This window comes from Camelus dromedarius, chromosome 4, assembly GCF_036321535.1.
Source record: "Camelus dromedarius isolate mCamDro1 chromosome 4, mCamDro1.pat, whole genome shotgun sequence".
Taxonomy (NCBI): Eukaryota; Metazoa; Chordata; class Mammalia; order Artiodactyla; family Camelidae; genus Camelus; species Camelus dromedarius.
Genome location: NC_087439.1, coordinates 38,543,117 through 38,563,107, shown reverse-complemented (window position 1 = coordinate 38,563,107; position 19,991 = coordinate 38,543,117). Strand labels below are relative to the sequence as shown.

At 33.0% G+C, this 19,991-nt stretch overlaps 1 protein-coding gene across 6 annotated transcripts in view; it reads right to left on the bottom strand.

Moving 5' to 3' along the window:
* The window catches only part of SLC4A10 (solute carrier family 4 member 10), a 250,903-nt gene that overhangs the window by 171,369 nt on the left and 59,543 nt on the right, over positions 1-19,991 (bottom strand). For 3 of the 6 annotated variants that reach the window (XM_064484853.1, XM_064484854.1, XM_031451543.2), the window contains exon 1: positions 13,859-14,465. The exons of 1 other annotated variant lie outside the window; for it this stretch is intronic. In XM_064484853.1, the coding sequence (XP_064340923.1) occupies positions 13,859-13,939 (81 nt within the window). In that variant the 5' untranslated portion in view covers positions 13,940-14,465. Of the gene's footprint in view, positions 1-13,858; positions 14,467-19,991 lie in introns of those variants that run through there. 2 more of the 6 variants (XM_064484849.1, XM_064484850.1) reach the window with 1 other exon arrangement.

Here is a 19,991-nt window from a genome sequence, read left to right as displayed (position 1 = left end):
GCAGTAAAAAGATACTTCAGGTACGCTTGAGTGATGAAAAATGTAGTGGTTAAATAATTAGTTTAAAAAGTAAAATAAGCAAATCTAAGCAGTTCTTTAACCTCAGTGATCGTTTATTAGTGATATATTTCATCAAATCATTAGTAAAGTGGTGGAAATCTGAGTAGTCATGTAATTTACTAAAAAAATTGACCTCTATTACATTTAACAGCAAGTTTAAGCAAATGTCAACAATGTAGGAAAGGAAATGGATAAGAGCCATTTTATTTACTTTCCCCCTTAGATCTGTGAAAGAACAAAACCGAACAGGAAAAAGCTTTGCTCTTAAATTTTCTAATTATCTCAAAATTCAAAGGACATAGCGAAAGAAAATTAAAATATCCTAAACACAGAAAAAATGAAATTAACTTTGAAATGGGAAATGAGGAAAAAAGAAAAAAATGAGTAAAAATGTATATAATACTGTTGATGATAACTTATTTTTCTCAATTATTTATTCCCTTCAAAAGGCTAAAAGCTATTTATTATCTGAATTAAACCTATGTATAACTGAGACTTGAGAATTTCGTCCACTACTTAGAACGGAACTCCAATTATTAGAAATACATGAGATTAATCTGCCTTTCTACTTAGTATATAACAGAAATAGCCAAAATTAATTTATAGCTAGCATTATAGCTATAGATATCTCTCATTTATTAAATTCATACTGTCAACAGACACTAAACTGAGGTCCATAAGAGGAAGTGGAGTGGTAGCTAAGAAAATCTCTAGAACCAGACCTGTGGGGTTCATATCCAGTTCTGACACTTACTACTTACTTAGTCATGTGACTTTGAGCAAGTTCTTTGTGCCTCAGTTTCCTCATATGCAAAATGGTGATTATACAGAAAAATGACTGTATATTGTATAATTAATTCATTAATGAATAATTGTTAATTAATATTTTATTTATGAGAGAGTAAATGAATGAATAAATGAATGAGACCAAAATCTGCCTCCTATGATTTCAATCCATTTGTTTTATACAGATGGATAGACAGATAAATCCTGAGGATACAAAGGTGGTCTTATAATTTAACAATACCTCTAAACATAACTTACCAAACATGGAGTGGCCTTCCGTGTGCAGTGGTTATCTCTCTATCACTGGATTTGTTCAAGAAAAGATCAGACATATTGTGATATTGTGAATGGTGTTTCTACATTGGGGAGATACTAGACTAGATGACCTCTAAGAGTATGCCTGGAAAGCATAAAATTGGAACTTCTCATTGGAAGAGATGGGAAGAGCTAATGCCAGCAAAATAGAATTTGAATCACATCTCAAGGAACACTTTTCTTGTTCGTAAATAATCTAGTATACTTCCAACTACAATACAAATAATTTAAATATTATAAGACTATATTTCATTCTAGGTGACTTTTGGTAATATGTTACTTTCAAGGAATTAATCCATTTCTTCTAAGTTGACAAATACATAGAGTTTTTCCTAGTACTCCTTATTATCCTTATAATGTCTGAAGGGTTTATAATAATATTCCTTTTCATTCCTAATATTGGGAATTTGTGCCTTCTATTTGTCAGTCTTGATAGAAGTTTACTGATTGTCATTCTGAAAGCCTTTGAGATCTCTTTAATCTTAGTCTCCTAAAATTTCATGATGATTTGCCTTGGTATATGAATACCTTTATTTATTGTTCTGGGCAATTACTGTGCCCTTTAAATCTTGAAACATGTCTTTCTGTTCTCAAAAGATTCAAAATTTATTTTGAATTATTTCTTCTCTCTTTTTCCCTGTTCTCTATAGAACTGCTATCTCAGATACTGGACCTTGTATCTTCCAACTTTCTTATTCTTTCTGTCCTATTTTTCCCTTTCCTCTCAATGTTCTGGGAGAGTACTTCATCTTTGTCTTTCATAAGTTCTATTTAGTTTTTCATTTTTGCTATCATATTTTTAATTTCCAAGGACTCATTTATTCTTTCAATGTTCCTGTGTGATAACACCCTTTTTCTTGAATGAGCACAATATCTTATCTCTCTAAGGGTATTAATGATAGAATAGTTTTCTTTTTCCTATTTGTTTTGGTCTCTTTTTGCCCTTGATGTATAATTGACATGCATTATATTAGTTTCAGGTTTACAACATAATGATTCAATATTTGTATATATTGCAAAATGGTCGCCACAATAAATTTAGTTGACATCTGTGTACATATATACTCACAGAAATTTTTTTCTTGTGATGAGAACTTCTAAGATCTACTCTCTTAGCTTTCATATATGCAACAGTATTTTGAACTATAGGCATCATACCACTCATTTCACCCATTCCATCCTCTACCAATCTGTTCTCTGTATCTATGAGCTCATTTTTTTTTGTTTTCTGATTACACATATAGGTGAGATCATATGGTATTTGTCTTTCTCTGTCTGACTTATTTCACTTAGCATAATGCCCTCAAATTCTACCCATCTTGTTGAAAATGGCAAGATTTCATTCTTTTTATAGCTGAATAATATTCCACTGCATATATACACTATATTTTCTTTATCCATTCATCTGTCAATGAACAGAGGTTGTTTCCGTATCTTGGCTATTGTAAATAATGCTGCAATGTGCATTAGGAGATATATATACATATATCTTTTGAGTTAATATTTTTGTTTTCTTTGGATAAATACCCAGAAGTGAAATTGCTGGATCATATGGTAGTTCAAGTTTCAATTTTTTGAGGAGTCTCCATACTGTTTTCCATAGTGACTGCCCCAATTTACATTCTCACCAACAGTGCACAAGTGTTGCCTTTTCTTCATATTCCCACCAACACTTGTTATTTCTTATGTTTTTGATGATAGTCATTCTAACAGATGTGAGGTAATATCTCATCGTGGGTTTTTTTTTTTTTTTGCATTTCCCTGATAATTAGTGGTGTTGAGCATCTTTTTATGTACCTATTGGCCGTCTGCATATTTTCTTTGGAAAAAAGGTCTATTCAGGTACTCTGCCCATTTTTAAACTGGAATTTTTTTTTTTTTTTTTGCTATTGAGTTGTATGAGCTCTTTATATATTTTAGACATTGGCCTCTTATCAGATATATGATTTGCAAATATTTTCTCCTATTCAGTAGGTTGTCTTTTCATTTTGTTGAAGGTTTCCTTTGCTGTGAAGAAGCTTTTTAGTTTGATGTAATCCCACTTGTTTATTTTTGCTTTTGTTGCCTCTGTTCTTGGTGTTAAATCCAAAAAATCATTGGCCTCTATCTTTTATGCTGGAAGTTCTCCTCAGAGGTCTCATGGCCTTTGGTTTTGTGCTCATAATTTTAAAGTATGAAACCAAAAACCTAATTGGAAGCCTGGAGTATATGGATAGGGTTTCTCAACTTTGAGCATACTATAAAGTGATGTAGTCTGGTTAGGCTGTTTCTTTGGGGAACCCTGATGTCAACTTTCCTCCTGAGCTGGTTAGAGTACAGCTGGATCCTTCATTATTCTGTCCGGTAGATAAAGGCTTAGCTGCCAGCTTTCTAGGAGCAAAATGGAGGGAGAGAATTGGGATGGCAGTATTCTTACTGAAGCTGTTTTTAATACAGTGCTTTATGACCACAGCTGTTCCTGGGTTACTCAGTCCAAAGAGATTCTATTTCACCCTCTCCATAGAATAAAATTCTAGTCTACTGCTGAGGTAGAGGTGAGATACTTGCCTGGTTGGCTGAAGTAAAGGAGCAAGATGATCAGGAAATGTATATGAATTTTAATGCAATACTCTTTACTTTAGCAGCTTGATTCTCTCTTTCAGAGGTACCTGGTGCCTCTCAGGCTGCTTCAGTATAAACTGTACTGGTTCTCAATTTTGCCATTACCAGTTTACAATTCTGTTTTCTCAGTTAGACAAGTCACTGAACATTTTCCTTCTGCATTTTTGCTCACAAAATTTTGTTACTGCTTTTTATCCCTCTCCCATTCTCCCCACCTTAATTTAGTTTTGGTATAGAGAAAAAGTTAAAAATACCACTGTCTTTTTCATAGGATTTTAGGAGAAAGGAAAAGTAGCTGTGTGTATTCTATCTGATAGCTGTACCTGAAGTCTCCTTATTTTCCTTCATCTTTGGATATTTTCAGAAAATATGAACCAGAAAAATACTTTCTTATTACTATTATTCTATTACTAATATTTATTCTGCTACTATTATAGTTCACTATAACTGTTAACACATTTTTCTAATCTCCAGTTCACAGGAAACAGATTTGCTACAGAAACTTTTTTGCTGCTGTAAGTGATACTTTAGTATTCTTAAATTTATATAATGTAATCCACTTATTGAGTCAATATTTACTAATAATTTAATATATGCCAGAATCTGTACTAGTAGTGGGAATACTGAATATAAAAACATACTTACCTTCTAGAATTTTACATTCTATGGGAGAAGACATAAAAGTATTTATTTTTTCAAATGTTATATATGGTAAATGTTGTACCAGAGGTAAGCTTAGTATTCTAAGGGATATAGAAATGACCATCAAATCTCACTAACTGATGCTTAAACTGAGTCTTAAAAGATAAGTAAGATTATAAAGGTGAATAAGAAGAGCATTCCAGCAAATGGCATAGCCGTACAAAAGCATGGTGGTATCGGTGATGTCAAGGAATATAAATCCCTACTCTTCATAATTTGAAAGTTTTTTTTTCTTTAGTCATCTCAAATGATTACAACATTCTGATGAGAAAAGCATTAATACTACTACTTTATTGTAATTTTTTGTATGAGCAAATTAAGACACATTCAAGCTTTAGAGTAAGCCAATAGCAAAGCTAGAGCTAAAATTTTGGTTTTCTGATTGCCACCTGCATGGTCTATCATTGCATAATTCTAACTCTACATTTTGAAACTTTTAGCTCCCTAGCTGTCTGATTTTTCTCAGTGTCGCATATAATTGCAATAATAATAAGTAGTAATATTGTAAGGCTTACAATTTGCCAGGCACAGTGCTAGAACTTTACACAATTTTATTCATTAAAAGTCTTCAAAACAGTTGAGTATTCTGAGACTTAAAGAGGCTAAGAAACCTTTCCAGGAAGTTTCAGCTACTAAGAGGCAAACACTGGGTTTGAAGGCAGGTCAATACTTTTAAGAAATGTGCTACACTGCAAGGCATTATATTAGTTAGGTATACAATCTAAAATTCCTTAATTTAACTTTAAAACACTTCAGTGTCTGCTCCAACCCTACATATACACCTCAACTAATATGAATTCCTAATGGTGTCCAAAGTGGCGTAGGCCATATTTTCCATGAATATTTCATACTCATTACCCATTCTGATAGTCAACAAAAATTTATTAAGTAGTTACAATGTGTCAGGAACTATATTAATGCTGGCTTTGAAAAAATAAAAGACACACTTGACTTTAAGCAGTTCATAGTCAAGACAGGAAAGTCAATGACTACAATACAACATGTATTGTGCTTCATTTAAACTAAATATTAGAATCCAGAAGAACATAAGAAAAAGCCACCTTATTCACTCTTAAGGGATGAGGGAATGTTTCAAAAGGAGGCAAGGCCTAATCTAAATAAATCTTGAGGCATAAGAAAGAGTTAGGCAGGCAAAAATAAGAGAAGTGAGGGACCAAAGGCATTACAGGCAAAGAGAAGAGCATTTTAAAAGGATGGAGAGAGCGTATCTCTATCTAACCAGTATAATTTAGACTAAGCTTAACTAAAGGTGGCTAAGTTTAAATGTCATTTCCTCATTCCTCAAAAAATTAAAAATATAACTACCATATGATCCAGCAGTCCCACTTCTGATTATATATCCAAAGGAAATAAAACCACTATCTTAAAGAGATGTCTGTACTCCCATATTTGTTGCCACACTATTCACAATATCCAAGATATGGAAACAGCTTAAGTGTCCATCAATAGATAAATGAATGAACAAAATAAATGCAATGGAATATTATTTAGCCATGAGAAAGAAGGAAATCTTGTCATTTACAACAACATGGATGGACCTTGAGGGCATTATGCCAAGTGAAATAAGTCAGACAGGGAAAGATAAATATCATATATTCTCACTTTTTTGAACTGTGAAAATAATCATGAAGGAAATGGAGAGCCTTAGAAGGAGTTTAAGTAGACAAATGCCTGCTCCTGGTCTCCATTTTAGAAAGAATACTCTGACAGCTGAGTGGTGAGTAGGTTGCTTTGAAGATGAGCAATGGGAAGAAAAAGAGATACCAATTAAGAAATGATTACAATAGTCCAGATGAGAAATGCGTGTGAACTCACACAGAGATCAAGACAATGGTAAATGGAAAGAAAAGGTAAATTTTGGACTCCTTAGGAGAAAGAATCTACATAACTTGGTGAGCAACTGAATCTAGGGTTGAGATTAAAAAGTTGAAAATTATTTCAAGTCATCATGCTAGGAAAGACAAGGAGGTTTTGAAGATAAAATAATGAGTTGACTATGAGAGATACCAACTTTGAGATATTTATAAGATAAATCAGCAGAGATGTCTAACAAGATGCAATGTCTGGAACACTAGACAGAGGTTAAGATGTAGATTTCAGCTATAGATTTGGAATTGATCACCAGTAAAGCAGCAGCTCAATTTTGGCTGCCCATTAGATTTACTTGGAAAGATTTCTGAAAATGTAGAAGCTAGGCTCTATCTCCAAAGACTTTATTTAGTACTTCTGAAATAAGCCTGGGGCATCAATATTTTTAAAAAGCTAAACATTTCATTTTGATGCATAGTTACAATTAAGAATCACTGATGGGTAAGTTAAGTCATGAGTATAGATTAGAATCACGGTTTTTAAATAGTACACTGCACCAATTAGGGGATATTGAGAAGAAATTATCACAAAGATTATGATAATAACAATAATGACAACTATAATTTATTGAGCACCAATGGTAGAAACTGTGCTAAAGACCTTACATATACTATTTGTGGTGGAAGAGAGATCAGAAAGAATGTGTCATATGAAAGTCAATGAAAGCCAAATCACAACTCTTCCATGAAGTCTTCCATAGCACTTTCAGCTTACCTTGATTTTTTTTTTAATGGAGGTACTGGGGATTGAACCCACAACCTTGTGCACGCTAAGCATGTGCTCTACCACTGAGCTATACCCACCCCCCTTCAGTTTACCTTGATATCTCTCATCTCAATTTGACATTAAGAACACACTAACCTATACAATGCTATCTAATTCAGGCGTATATAACCCTAAGCAGTATAACAGACTGGTTAAGAACAAGAGCTCTAGAGTTAGACCTCCTGGTTTGATCATCCTATCTTTGCTGGCAATTTTGATCTTAGGTAAACTATTCAGTTTCTTTTTAGCATACTATATATAATTAAAGTATAATGTGTGTGTATGTATACATATATATGTACTAAATATGTGTGTGTTTGTGTATGTGTGTATATATATATATATAATACTTTACATATACTCTAATGTAAATTCCTTTAAGAGATGGATTTGTTTTATATCTTCATCTTTTGTAGCTTTCTCAACTTTACCTAGTCCAGTGGAGAGTAATTATAATAACTAGTATTTGTTAAGCTAAGTACTGTTTCAAGTAACTTACTTATATTAATCCATTAATTCCATTGATTTTCATTACAAACCTAGAGATTGGCAGTATCCTCATTTTACAGATAATAGTGAGGAAGAGAGAGAGATTAGGTAACATTACTAAAATAAACACTGCCTGTAAATGGAAAATAGGGGCTCCAAACAAGGGAGTCCAGCTCTAGAACTCTAGCTCTTAACTATTGTGCTGTACTGCCTCCCTCCATACTACACAACAGACTCAATAAATACATTCTTACAAGGTTGAGTAAAATCTGAAAAACGGAATGATAGAAATAGATGGTATACATTTGTATGCAGCATATTTTGCAATGTACTTCACTGAAACCAAGCTCTGCTGCCTTTTAGAAAGAGAAGTTTGAAAAGGAATGTTCAATTATCTTTTTAGCTTATTTATATTCCTGTATTATTATTTTTAAAAGGCTTGGGATAGGGAAAGGATCATTTCAGTAAGTGTCTTTTACCTGTTTTTTTCTGAGGAAAGAAGTGTTTAAATGTTTAAAAGTTTAAAAGTTTTAAAGCAACCCAAAGCCCAATGATCTTCAAGGTTTCTCCCAGAAATGGGTCTATGATTCTTAAACAAGTAGTAAAAATTTGTTGGGCTCCTACCATATGTGTGGCTCTTTCCCAGGCAATGTTAAGTCACAGGATTAATATGAACAACTTCACAAGAACTTCCAGAAAATACGTTTTCAAATAATGCAGATTTCTACAGGAGGAAGCAGAGTGTTCTCATTTATATGGGTCTGCTATTGATCTAAATAAAGGGCCAGAAGAGCAACTGTGGCTGCTTTCATTTTTACTCACACTTGTAGAATTCCATGAGTTTTACTTCTTTCATACTTTATATGAATGATGTACTAAATGAGAGTATTCAGTTCCATTTTTTTCACAATTCCTATGTACAAAAGTCATCCTTCAGGGTCTGATAACAAAAGTCCCATCCCAGATGTCGTATCTAAAGGAAATCTGCTCTTGGATGTTACCAGCTTTTTTCTACCCCTGGGCAATACTGAATAAATTCTGGTGTATGGAGTAAAGATTTCAAAGTGATATTTAAAGTATTAGCAACAATGGTTTACTTTATCATTCCTATACTACCAAAGAGCAAAGCTAAAATATCCCTGTGACCAACATGATTATAATAACAATTTCTTTTTCCAATTTTTCCTTAGACGAATCCTTATTATCCAAATATTCACCATAGTGACATGCATATTCATTGTATTAAAATGATCCCTCTTGATTGTCCTCGGTCTAGGAAATGTTAAAAAATATTTAAGCCAACGCTAAATCAGATTACCTACCAATAAAATAGAGTTTACATCAGGGACAAGCAGGAGGTCTCTTAGGATCTGAAATCTAGGACTTTTGAGTGGTTGTGGATAGACTGAGAAATGCTCTCACGTGCAACTTTGATAGAGACTTTTATTAAAATATTTCCTTTTGCTTCTACCCCCTGCCTTGTCTACTAACTACTAAATCTACTCAGGAATTTAATTTTCATTTTCAAAGTCTCAAGAGGGTTAGAGCTCTGAAAATGAATGCAAAAATATAGGTACTGCTCTTTGAGGTTTTTTTTTTTTTTTTCATTTTCTCCCAAGAATAAGTAGTTCAGTGCAGAAATGTTCTCAGTTTAGAAAACATAACCCAATATTCAAGATTCATTATCTGGTCTCAGCAAATCTTCCCTGTGATGGTCTGAACTACCCCACTTGGCTATAAGCCAAAATGAACTACTCCACGCTATTCAAATATATTATTTGCTTTCTGCCTCCCAACTTTTGTTCATGTTTCCTCTGCCCCAAATGACTTTTCCCCTATCCTGATCAGGCGTCAAGGTCTACTTCAGATGCTTCCATGCCGTAATTCCCCAACTCCTCATCTAACCTCTCTTCTCCTCTCCCCAGGCAGCTTGAAATATTCTGCCAACTGAACTCACAGCAAAATACTTTATGATTCTTTCATCCCTCTTTTGAATCTCAGTGGCACTCCCTACTTCCCACATTCTGTCATAGTTACTTGTATTTCGTGTTTGTGATTCACTATCCATGACTATCTGAAGGCAAGGACCTTCAGATCTTTATATCCTTGCCTAGTACTGTACTTATTGGAACACTGTAGGGTTTTGTAATGTTTGTTTTTTTGTTTGTTTGTTTAAACAAATTGCATTGTGCTGAGATGTGATTGGCCCTGTGCCAGTATGGGGGAAATAGCTGCACATTGAGAATATTGCTCAAGAGAAGAGAACCAAAATGCAAAGATGTCACAAAATGTAACACTTAAGATTAAGCCTTAGATTAAGATTTTACCCAAATATCAAATTACTCACTTGTACTTAGGAGCTTGACAATTTTTAAGCAAATTGATATTTTTACATTAAATAAATATCAGCAATTCAGATTATTATTCGCTATCAAATAGGAACCTGAATTATTCTATTCATATATAGTATTGTATTTATAACATATTTCATTTTAGCCTTTCATCTAGAATAAAAATACTCATTAACAAATAAAATTATTAAAACAAGTTGTGTATAACTTTCAGTGAAGTTTTTATCCAGGACATTTTTGATGATTGTAAAAATAACTCAGATTATTAAACCCAAGCTATATAACTTTCTCTATTATTTTATTTAGACCTTGATTTTTACTCCTCAATTTTAATCTTCAATGATTACTAAAAAAGACTTGACATTGCTGTTAAATTTGCCCAAGGCCCAGTAATCTTTCTGTCATGAAGTAGTTGGTATACTATAGGAAAGCAAAAGATCTACACACACCGAATCCTAATAAAAGTTTAAATCAGGCTAGTAAGCAGATGCAAAAATTTAAACACAAAATTTTTCATCAAGTCACAATTCTTGTAGTCAGTAAATGTTAGAATTTAATCAGCTGTAGCATGTTTTTCTTTGCCTTTTTGTAACCATCTTTATTTCAGTGCACCAATTCTGACTGAATTTCTTATTGGATAAGGAGAATGAGGAAGAGGGGTCAAAACTGAACTACATGACGACCATTATGAACATCTGCTAATAGCGTATCCTAGTTCTTAGAGTGTATATGATAACGTCTGCCAACAGATAATGTCGGCAATAACATGCTTGGTATATACCAGTACTCTTACAAGTTCTGTATATACATTAACTCATTTGATCTTCACAACTCTCAAGGTAGGCACCATTACTATCCCTATATCACAACTGAGGAAACTAAGACCCAAAAAGGTTAAGTAACTTGCCCAAGATTAAACAGCGATGCCACTAAGATTTAAACTTTGTGAACATGGCAATCTGAATGTTTAACCACCATACTATACAAACCAGAAGAATCTGCAAACCAATTTTCTATTGCTCTAATTTAAGAAATCAGGCATATTGGGCATCATGCCCCAGTTTTTGCATTTTCTCTACCCACCTCCTTGATACTTTCAGCCAAGCATACTGGTATGAAAGAGAAGAGAGTAGTACCTGGATGTCCAACAGCCAGCTGGCTAAAGTCTACTTCCCTACTAGTTTCTCCCAGTCCCCTTCTCTGAACCTAAGGTGAATCTTACCCTCCCCATTTAATTCAAAGGACTCCCCCAAATGACCTACCTAACATCAAACACTCCCAAACTTGCTATTCCCTATTCCCAAAGTTTAGTCCCTGTGAAGTCAAAACCCCCTTCCATATACATAATGACCTATGCCTAGCCTGGAATTAGACTGGATTGGTCACATCACTGTTTTGAGCTGATTCTTGGGGTCCCTGCTTCTGCCTCCCACCAATGGGCTAGATCTACCTTGATTCTCAAATTGAAAACTATGGCTTATAAAACATATAAAGTTATCTTATTGCTTCACAGTTTATAATGCCCCCAGTTTATAAATTAAAAAGAATTTAATATGTTATAAAAAAAAAGTTAATGCAGTTGTCAAAATTATAAACACTTGATTATACAGTTTGATCCAATCTTTTATTTTTCCAAGAAATTTATATGAGGGGAAAAAAAAGAGTTATATGTAACTCATCCTAGGACTTAGCAGTTTATGAGTTATATTAAAACTGATTGTAGTATACCACTTTCAAAAACTCAATTCAAATTGTGAGTATAGCTCATAATGTACATTTTCTCATAATCTCCTTAAAAGCAGTAAACAACTTTTTCTTTTCTGTATTTCTCACATCAAATTGGGCAAATGACCAGCCTTCACATAACGTTCACTGAACTGAACAACTACTTAGTTATTTACAGACAGCTTACCCTCAGAAACCTTTACAATGTATAACGAAATGCATGTGTAAAATGGTACCGGCAGAGGCAACCATTATAAAAAGAAGATGACCAATTGTTAAGATGACTACATGTTACTGGGCAGATTTATAATCAGTTTCACTATTCAAAAGGTCAAGAACATCTTGCCACACAGGAAAAAAGGTTGACATTACATTTAAATGTCTGTAACATTTTTACTTTTTAATAGAATGTATTTTGGCATAGCAACAGAGAGGAATTTTCTCCCTATTTGTAAAAGAAATAACAACTCTAAGACAGTAGTTTTTCACCTCACAAAATCGAGATATCCCCATTTAAATGCCAGTGAAGGGAAGTAACCAAAAATCTTTATGGTTTGGTTCTTTTGAAAGGTCATAAATACAGTGAAAAATCCAGCAGGATGTTGTGAAACCAATACCTAGAAGAATCCCAAAGCAATGCCAAGAAACAGAATGTACTCATAGTGACTAATACATGCAAATACTGGAAATAAATTCTAACAGATTAAACAGGTTTTGTAGCAACTAAAAGGTATATTCAAATCATTCCAAAACTAATCAAGCTTAAAAATATGGCAGTCTTCCCTACTAATAAGAATATAAGCTGGCTAAGTAGCCTGAATAACATATAAATTATAGCCAATATCAGTAGGTATAATTTTTAGTGTGTTTTTAATTAAAAAGGAGAAACTGACCCTTCAACTGAATCAAATCACTGTTTCAGACTTCCACTTCAGTCTTTTGAAAAACATGTTCATATTTAATACATCATTTTACCCTGATGAGGCATTAAATCCTAATCAAGCTACAGAATCAAGAGGACAAAACTATCTTTCTGCTGAGAAATGCTGTAATGTTTCATTTCTTTTTTGCTCATATAATATGGAATACATTGTCAAGTATCTGCCAAGTTCTCTAAAACTGAGGCAGAAATATGTGTAACCTAAAAAAATAAAATAAATTTCCTTCAAAAACTGCATGTTAAACACAGACACAGTTTCTTACCGAGGCATGTAATTCTGTAACAAACCAAAGTTAAATGTATTATAACTTAATAGGTTAAAATGGTTTAAAATAAATAGCAGAGCTTCAGGATAAAATGGGTATATAAATTCAAATTCTTTGCTGTGATAATTCCCTACTCTTTGTAGTTACTATGTTTAATGTAATCAAGTCTTTTCATTTTGAAAATGAAAGGAAACAAATGCGCAATATCTCTGGGTCAAAAATCTTAAACAGGCTTATATGTCACAAGATTTTTTGTAAAAAACAAAACAACAAAACAGATTTCTCCCCTGCTTTCATCTATTATAAATGCCCCAGCAGATCTCTACAGTAAGAAGGCCAAAAGCATCATTATTTCAATAGATCTGAGAAAGAATTAAAAGCAATGCCTTTTAAAACAGTTTAGACACTAAAAATAGATTTCAGGAAAATAGCTTATAGTTCAGATGCTGATAAACATGCTTCCACTCATCACACTTGGGTTGTTGTGTGATTGCACAGTACAATAGTAGCAACATCTGTTTCTATGCTTAAGAAATCCCAGATAAAAATTTTAATGTGTCATTATATATAAGCAACTAGCTATGCTGTATCCTTACCAGTTTGAACAATTTATGCTATTTTTATCATTCAAAATAAAAGATACAATTTGACTATATTCAGGCTTAATCTGGAAAAACCTGTAGAGCTCTAAACCTTGCCCTTAATCACATACAAAGAATCTCTTTCCTTACTCCCCATTTCCCCATAAAAAGCTAAATTAAACAGAAACTTGAACACATACACACACATACTTCTAAAAGTCAGATTGTTTAGCTGGTGTCTATTGCTATAAATATTACTTATTCAAAGATCCTAAAAAGAATCTGATAATAAATATTACATTGATTAATATAATCTAAATGACTCAGAACTAGAAAAAACAATAACTCTGCAATCTAATAGTATCATCATAATTCATGAGGTCATACCTGATGACTTAGAGATTGAAAAGGCTCACAGGTTCCAGACTGCATGACCTTTCTATTTCCAGAAACCCCTAAAGATTGCATTTCCTGTCTTAGAAAAGATAATCACAGCCATCTCTATGTCTCAGCATCTTCAGGGCTAGTGAAGAAAACATCAAACAGCAAATCTGTCCATCAGTATCTTTTTAACTCATCATGAAATATAAGATCTCATATGCTGTTTATCATCTCCCCTTTGCAGTTACAAACACCACGCATTAAGGGAGGATGACACAGTTGTATTTGCTGAAGCTGCTAATGCTGTCTGAAAACAGTAAGCTTACTGCTTAGAGCAATTCTGCATCAGCCAAACAGAGAATGAGCCACGTATTTTAGGTTTCCCACTTCTGATACCATAAAGATTTCACTGTCAAGGAAAGTTTGATTTTTTGTCATTCCTTTAAAAATAAGCAACGTTATATTTAGTTAAGTGTCCAATGTGTCTGTTGCAAATATCATGTTAAAATGTCAGTTCTTAATTATTAGGCAGTTTACTCTATATATGACTAAGCTTTAATGACTTAAAAAGCTAAATTGTTCTCTCTTTTAAAGGACTCTTCTTCCCTCCAAATTGTATCACCACTCATCCAACCCATCAAAATTAGAAGTTCCTAAAATGATGAATTTTTATTCTGGAAATCTTTGACAATCAGGTATAACAGTAGATAAATAGATAACAGTAGATAAATAGATAGGTAAAGGCTTATTCACTTTTTAATTCTCAGGAACTTCATTTTTATTTTCTTCAGACCAACATGCTTCAAATCAAAATATCTTTTATATTATTATAAAAGGTATAATATTTACTGAAGAGTTTAGCATACAAAAGATGAAGTGCTATTATCAAATTCCTAAACTGCATGGTTAAACCGAATGAAACCTAAGTTATTGGCATTTTTATTATGATTTTTTATTGCATCTCATTTGTGTTCATCAAGGTACTTGTAATGCTTTCTTTCTCTTTTACAACACAGTAGAATCAAAGAATTTTAAGATAAAGCAGTCTAATAGAAAACCAATATCCTCAAAATTATAAATGGAAATAGTTTCTCTTTATCATGTGATTAAAGGTAATAGGTAATATTTTTAAATAAACAAAGACTAAATTATAATCAATTTAACTGAATTCAAAATTAGGACACGAAACACAGCATATTTCCCTAAAACAGCCCTCGCATTATGTATAGCTTAAATTAATGAACACTTTATTTATATATCTACAATTTATTTATATACCTGTGAACTAAACTAAATGAAATTTAATGACAGCTAAAGTGCTACACAGAAAATGTTTTATGTTAAGTGTAGACTAATAATGAATCAGTATAATTTCCCTTCTGCCTCTCATAATATTTGATGAGCATAGTTTGTATTATCATGGAGACCAGTCAAAATGAGTCTTAAAAACTGGGCCTCTTCAAGAGATTGAGGGACAGGCGAATAGGAGATATGTTGGTCAAAAGTACAAATTTCCAGTTATAAGATGAGTAAGTTCTAGGAATCTAATGTACAGTATAGAGATTATATTTAATAATATTGTATTATATACTTGAAAGTTACACTCTGGTAGTAGTTATTTTGCAATATATAATTGTAACAAATTAACATGTTATACACCTTAAACATGCACAATGTTATATGTCAATTACATCTCAATCAATCTAGGGTAAAAAATTACTATACCTTAAATATATCCAATTTTTATTTGAAGAAAGGAAAGAAAAGAAAGGAAAGGAAAGGAAAGAAATAAAGGGAGAAAGGAAGGGAGAAAGGAAGGGAGAAAGAAAGGGAGAAAGAAAGAAAGAAAGAAAGAAAGAAAGAAACAAACAAACAAACAAACAAAGAACAAAGAAAGGAGGAAGGGAGGGAGGGAGGGGGAGAGAGAGAGAGGAAGGAAGGAAGGAAGAAAGGAAGGAAGGAAGGAAGAAAAGGAAAGGAAGAAAAAAGAAAAGAAAAGAAAAGGAAAGAAAAGAAAGAAAGGAAAGAACAAGTAGGCTTCTTTAATAGCCTGATTCAGATTATGCCTTTAGAGAAACTACTGCCTCTAACTGCACATGTTCAGACAAAGGGTTTGGTATTTTGGCTGTATCTGTACAATGACATACCTGAATGGAAAATCATACGTAGGCAAATATGATTTATATATGTAGTATTTACTCTATTGTAATCAAAATAAGTCCTCATTCTTTAAGAGCTATCATCTCAATAATGCATGTTACTAAGCAGTAACATCTCCCTTTCCATATTTATCTTCATGTAGAAAATATTAAACATCTTCTATGTGTCAGATACTGTGCTAGAGAATCCATGACAGCGTAAGATATGCCATCACAAAAGCAGACAATTAAATGAGTATGTTTTGTCATAACAGAATATTAAGAAATGATATGAGAGTGATGGCAAGGCATCTGACCCTAATCGAGGGATGAGAAAGGATCTTCCTAAGAAAGTACTGTTAAAACTGAGAAGATCCTGGGCAAGTCACATTCAAGGAATGGTAAATACAGCATGATTAGACCATAAAGGATAAGTAGGACAGAGGGAAAACATGAGGTTAAAAAGGGTAAACCAAGGTCTAATCACAAGAATCTTCAGAAACTATTTAAAAAGTATGAGCTGAATCTTCAGGGGAATGAGAAGCCATTAACACAATCATTTTTGTAGTTTAAGATTATTCTGGAGATGGCAGAGAATCAATTGCATAAAATAAAAGTGGAGAAAGAGAGACAAGTTATACAATTTGGGACAGAGTATAATGATGGCCTGAACCAAACTGGTAGCAGTAGGAATGGAGAGAAATGGAAAGATTCCAGATACACTTTTTAGCAAGAAGGAAAAGGATTTGGGGATTAAATGTGAGACATGAGGTAGAGAGAAGGGTCAAGGTTTAGTCCTCACCTCCTAAATTATTACATATTTTCATTTTGACCATCAATATACTTTCATCACATGCCCTGTTGTATTGTCATGTATCCATTTCATGTGGATATGTTTAGTTTTTATAAAACAGCCAGAAAATTGTGAAAATGACATTTCTTCTGTGTCTTCTCATAACATGTTTAATGCTGAACAATCAAAGTTATTACAAATGAATAAATAAATGACAAATAAACTGAAAATTATACTTTTCTTTCATACATTTTGTCATAACATTGATATAAACTTTATTTTCATCAGTCACTGGACATTATTTATTAGTATATATAACTTAATTTTCCTCAGTGTTTTCTTGCCAGCACACTTAATTGATCTTTGCGATAAGAATATAAAACCCACAATACAAAGAAGCTCTTAATCTCTCTACCATTTAGTTAATAAGATCAACATAAGCCAAAAAAGTATTCATTTACAATCCATTACCTGATTAATGGATTATATTAACATACATCAAATATAACAATTAACAGTAATTTAACATGGGCTAACTAGTTAAAACTAATGGACACCTATTTTTTAGAAGACTATTGCTCTATGGAAAAATTTTATTCATACAGTATGCTACACATAACAATGTTATTAAGGTATTCTCATAATAAGGAAGCACAATGCCTCTACATTTTCCCTAACAAGTCTATCTAACGAAAGTGTGATTGAAAGCAATGAAGAACACTAGCAAAGGAACCCTCAGTTTGAATGAAGAAAGATCCAAAAGGATGAAATAAACTTAAAACTTCGTCTATTTTTTAATGATCTGCTGAACATCAAAACATCCCAAGTAATAAAGAACTAACATCTTAAAAATAGTAAGAATTTTATAATACTTATCACATATCTAGCTCTCATTATTCATTTCTTAGGGAATATGCAAACCAAAGCCCTTGTTTTACACATAAGGTAGCTGAAATTTATAAAAGTTAAATGATTTGTCCAAGGCCAGCTAGTAGCAGAGCCAAGGGCAGAATTTAGAATTCTTGTATCTTTGTTCCAAGTTTTCCCCAATATAAATCATTATGTCTTCGTAATAATTTATTTTATCTTCAGTAATTAAAATAACTTCCATTTTAATAGTTTCACATATTTTCACTAGACTGAAAAACATAGTAAATATTTCAGAAAAATATCCATAAGAATCAAGTTTTTTATATTAAAGTTTTTTTAATCATAAAGCATTCTTTTTTTGGCCATGCCCCAGAGCTGGTCTAGAGACCAGCCCTGCCCACCAATGCACTGCAGCAGCCACAGCTGAGCCCCACAGCCAGTCCAGGGGCCAGCCATGCCCATCAGTGTGCTGCAGTAGCAGCCACAGCCCCACCACAAAGAGAAGGTGCGTGCAACCCACATAGAAGACATCCCTTGAGCTCCTGGCTTTGGTGGCCAGGCCAGATTGCATTTCTGAGCCCCAACAGGACATCTCCTAAATAAGGCCACTCTTTCAATGAAAGACTGAGAGCAATGGTTGATTTATCGAATACACAGAAACAAACACAGAAAATTAGGCAAAATGAGAAGATAGAGGAATGTGTTCTAATCAAAAGAACAAGACAAAACTTCAGAAGAAGAACTAAACAAAACAAAGATAAGCAATCTACCTAATAAAGAGCTCAAAGTAATGGTCATAAAGATGACATCAGACTTGGGAGAAGAATGAATGAACACAGCAATAACTTCAACAAAGAGATAGAAAATATAAGAAAGTACTAAGCAGAAGCTTTAACTGAACTAAAAAATGCATTAGAGGGGTTCAGCAGCAGTCTGGATGAGGTAGAGGAATGAATCAATAAGCTGGAAGATGGAACAATGGAACTCACCTAGATAGAGCAGAAAAATGAAAAAAGAATTTTTTAAAAATGAAGATACTTTAAGGGATCTTTGGGACAACATGAAGCAGAATACCATTTGCACTATAGGGATCCCAGAAGGAGAAGAGAGAGTAAAGGACTAGGAAAATTATTTGAATAAATAGTGGCTGAAAACTTCCTTAACATGGGATGGAAACAGATATCCAGGTCCAGGAAGCCAAGAGAGTTCCAACTGAGATGAACTCAAGACACACACCAAGGCACATTATAGTTAAAATGATAAAAGTTAGGAATAAAGAGAGAATCCTAAAAGCAGCAAGAGAAAAACAACTTGTTATGTACAAGGGAAACTCCATTAAGACTATGAGCAGATTTTTCAGCAGAAATGTTATAGGCCAGAAAGGAGTTCCATGACATATTTAAGGTGCTGAAAAGAAAAAACTCCCAACAAAGAATTCTCTACCCAGCAAGGTTATCATTCAGAATTTAAGGAGAGATCAAGAGTTTTCCAGATAACCAAAGCTGAAGGAGTTTGTCACCAGCCCTACAAGAAATGTTAAAGGGACTTACTGAAGCTGAAAATAAATGGCACTAATTAATAATACAAAACTAAAAATCTCACTGGAGAAGGTAAATATATAATAAAGGTAGTGGATCAGTCAAGTTACAAAGCAAGTAGGAGAGTTAAAAGACAAGTGTAATAAAATTAATTAAATTTACAATAATTAGTTAAGGGATGCATAAAATAAAAAGATGCAAAATATGTCATCAAAAGTATAAAAGAGGTTACTATTTACATGTTATATATGAAACTCACTGTAACCACAAGGAAAAAGCCTATAGTAAATACACAAAATGAGAAAGGAATTTAAACACAGCACTAAAGAAAAACATCAAAACACAAGGGAAGAGAAAAATAGAAGAAAGAAACATAGAGGAACTACAAAATAGCCAGACAAACGACAAAAAAATGGCAATAAGTATATATCTATCAAAAATTACTTTAAATGTAAATAGACTAAATTCATCAACCAAAATTCACCACATACAGTGGCTGAATGGCTAAAAAAACAAAACATCTATATGATGCCTACATGAGACTCACTTCAGAAGAAAGGACACACACAGACTGAAAGTAAAAGATTGGAAAAAGATATTCCATGAAAATGGAAGCAAAAAGAAAGCTGAAGTAGCTATCCTCATATCAGACAAAATAGACTTTAAAACAAAGACTGTAATAAAAGACAAAGAAAGGTATTGCATAATGATAAAAGGTTCAATCCAGTAAAAAGATATAATATGCATAAATGTCTAGGTACCCAAAAGAGGAGCACCAAGATATACAAAGCAAATATTAA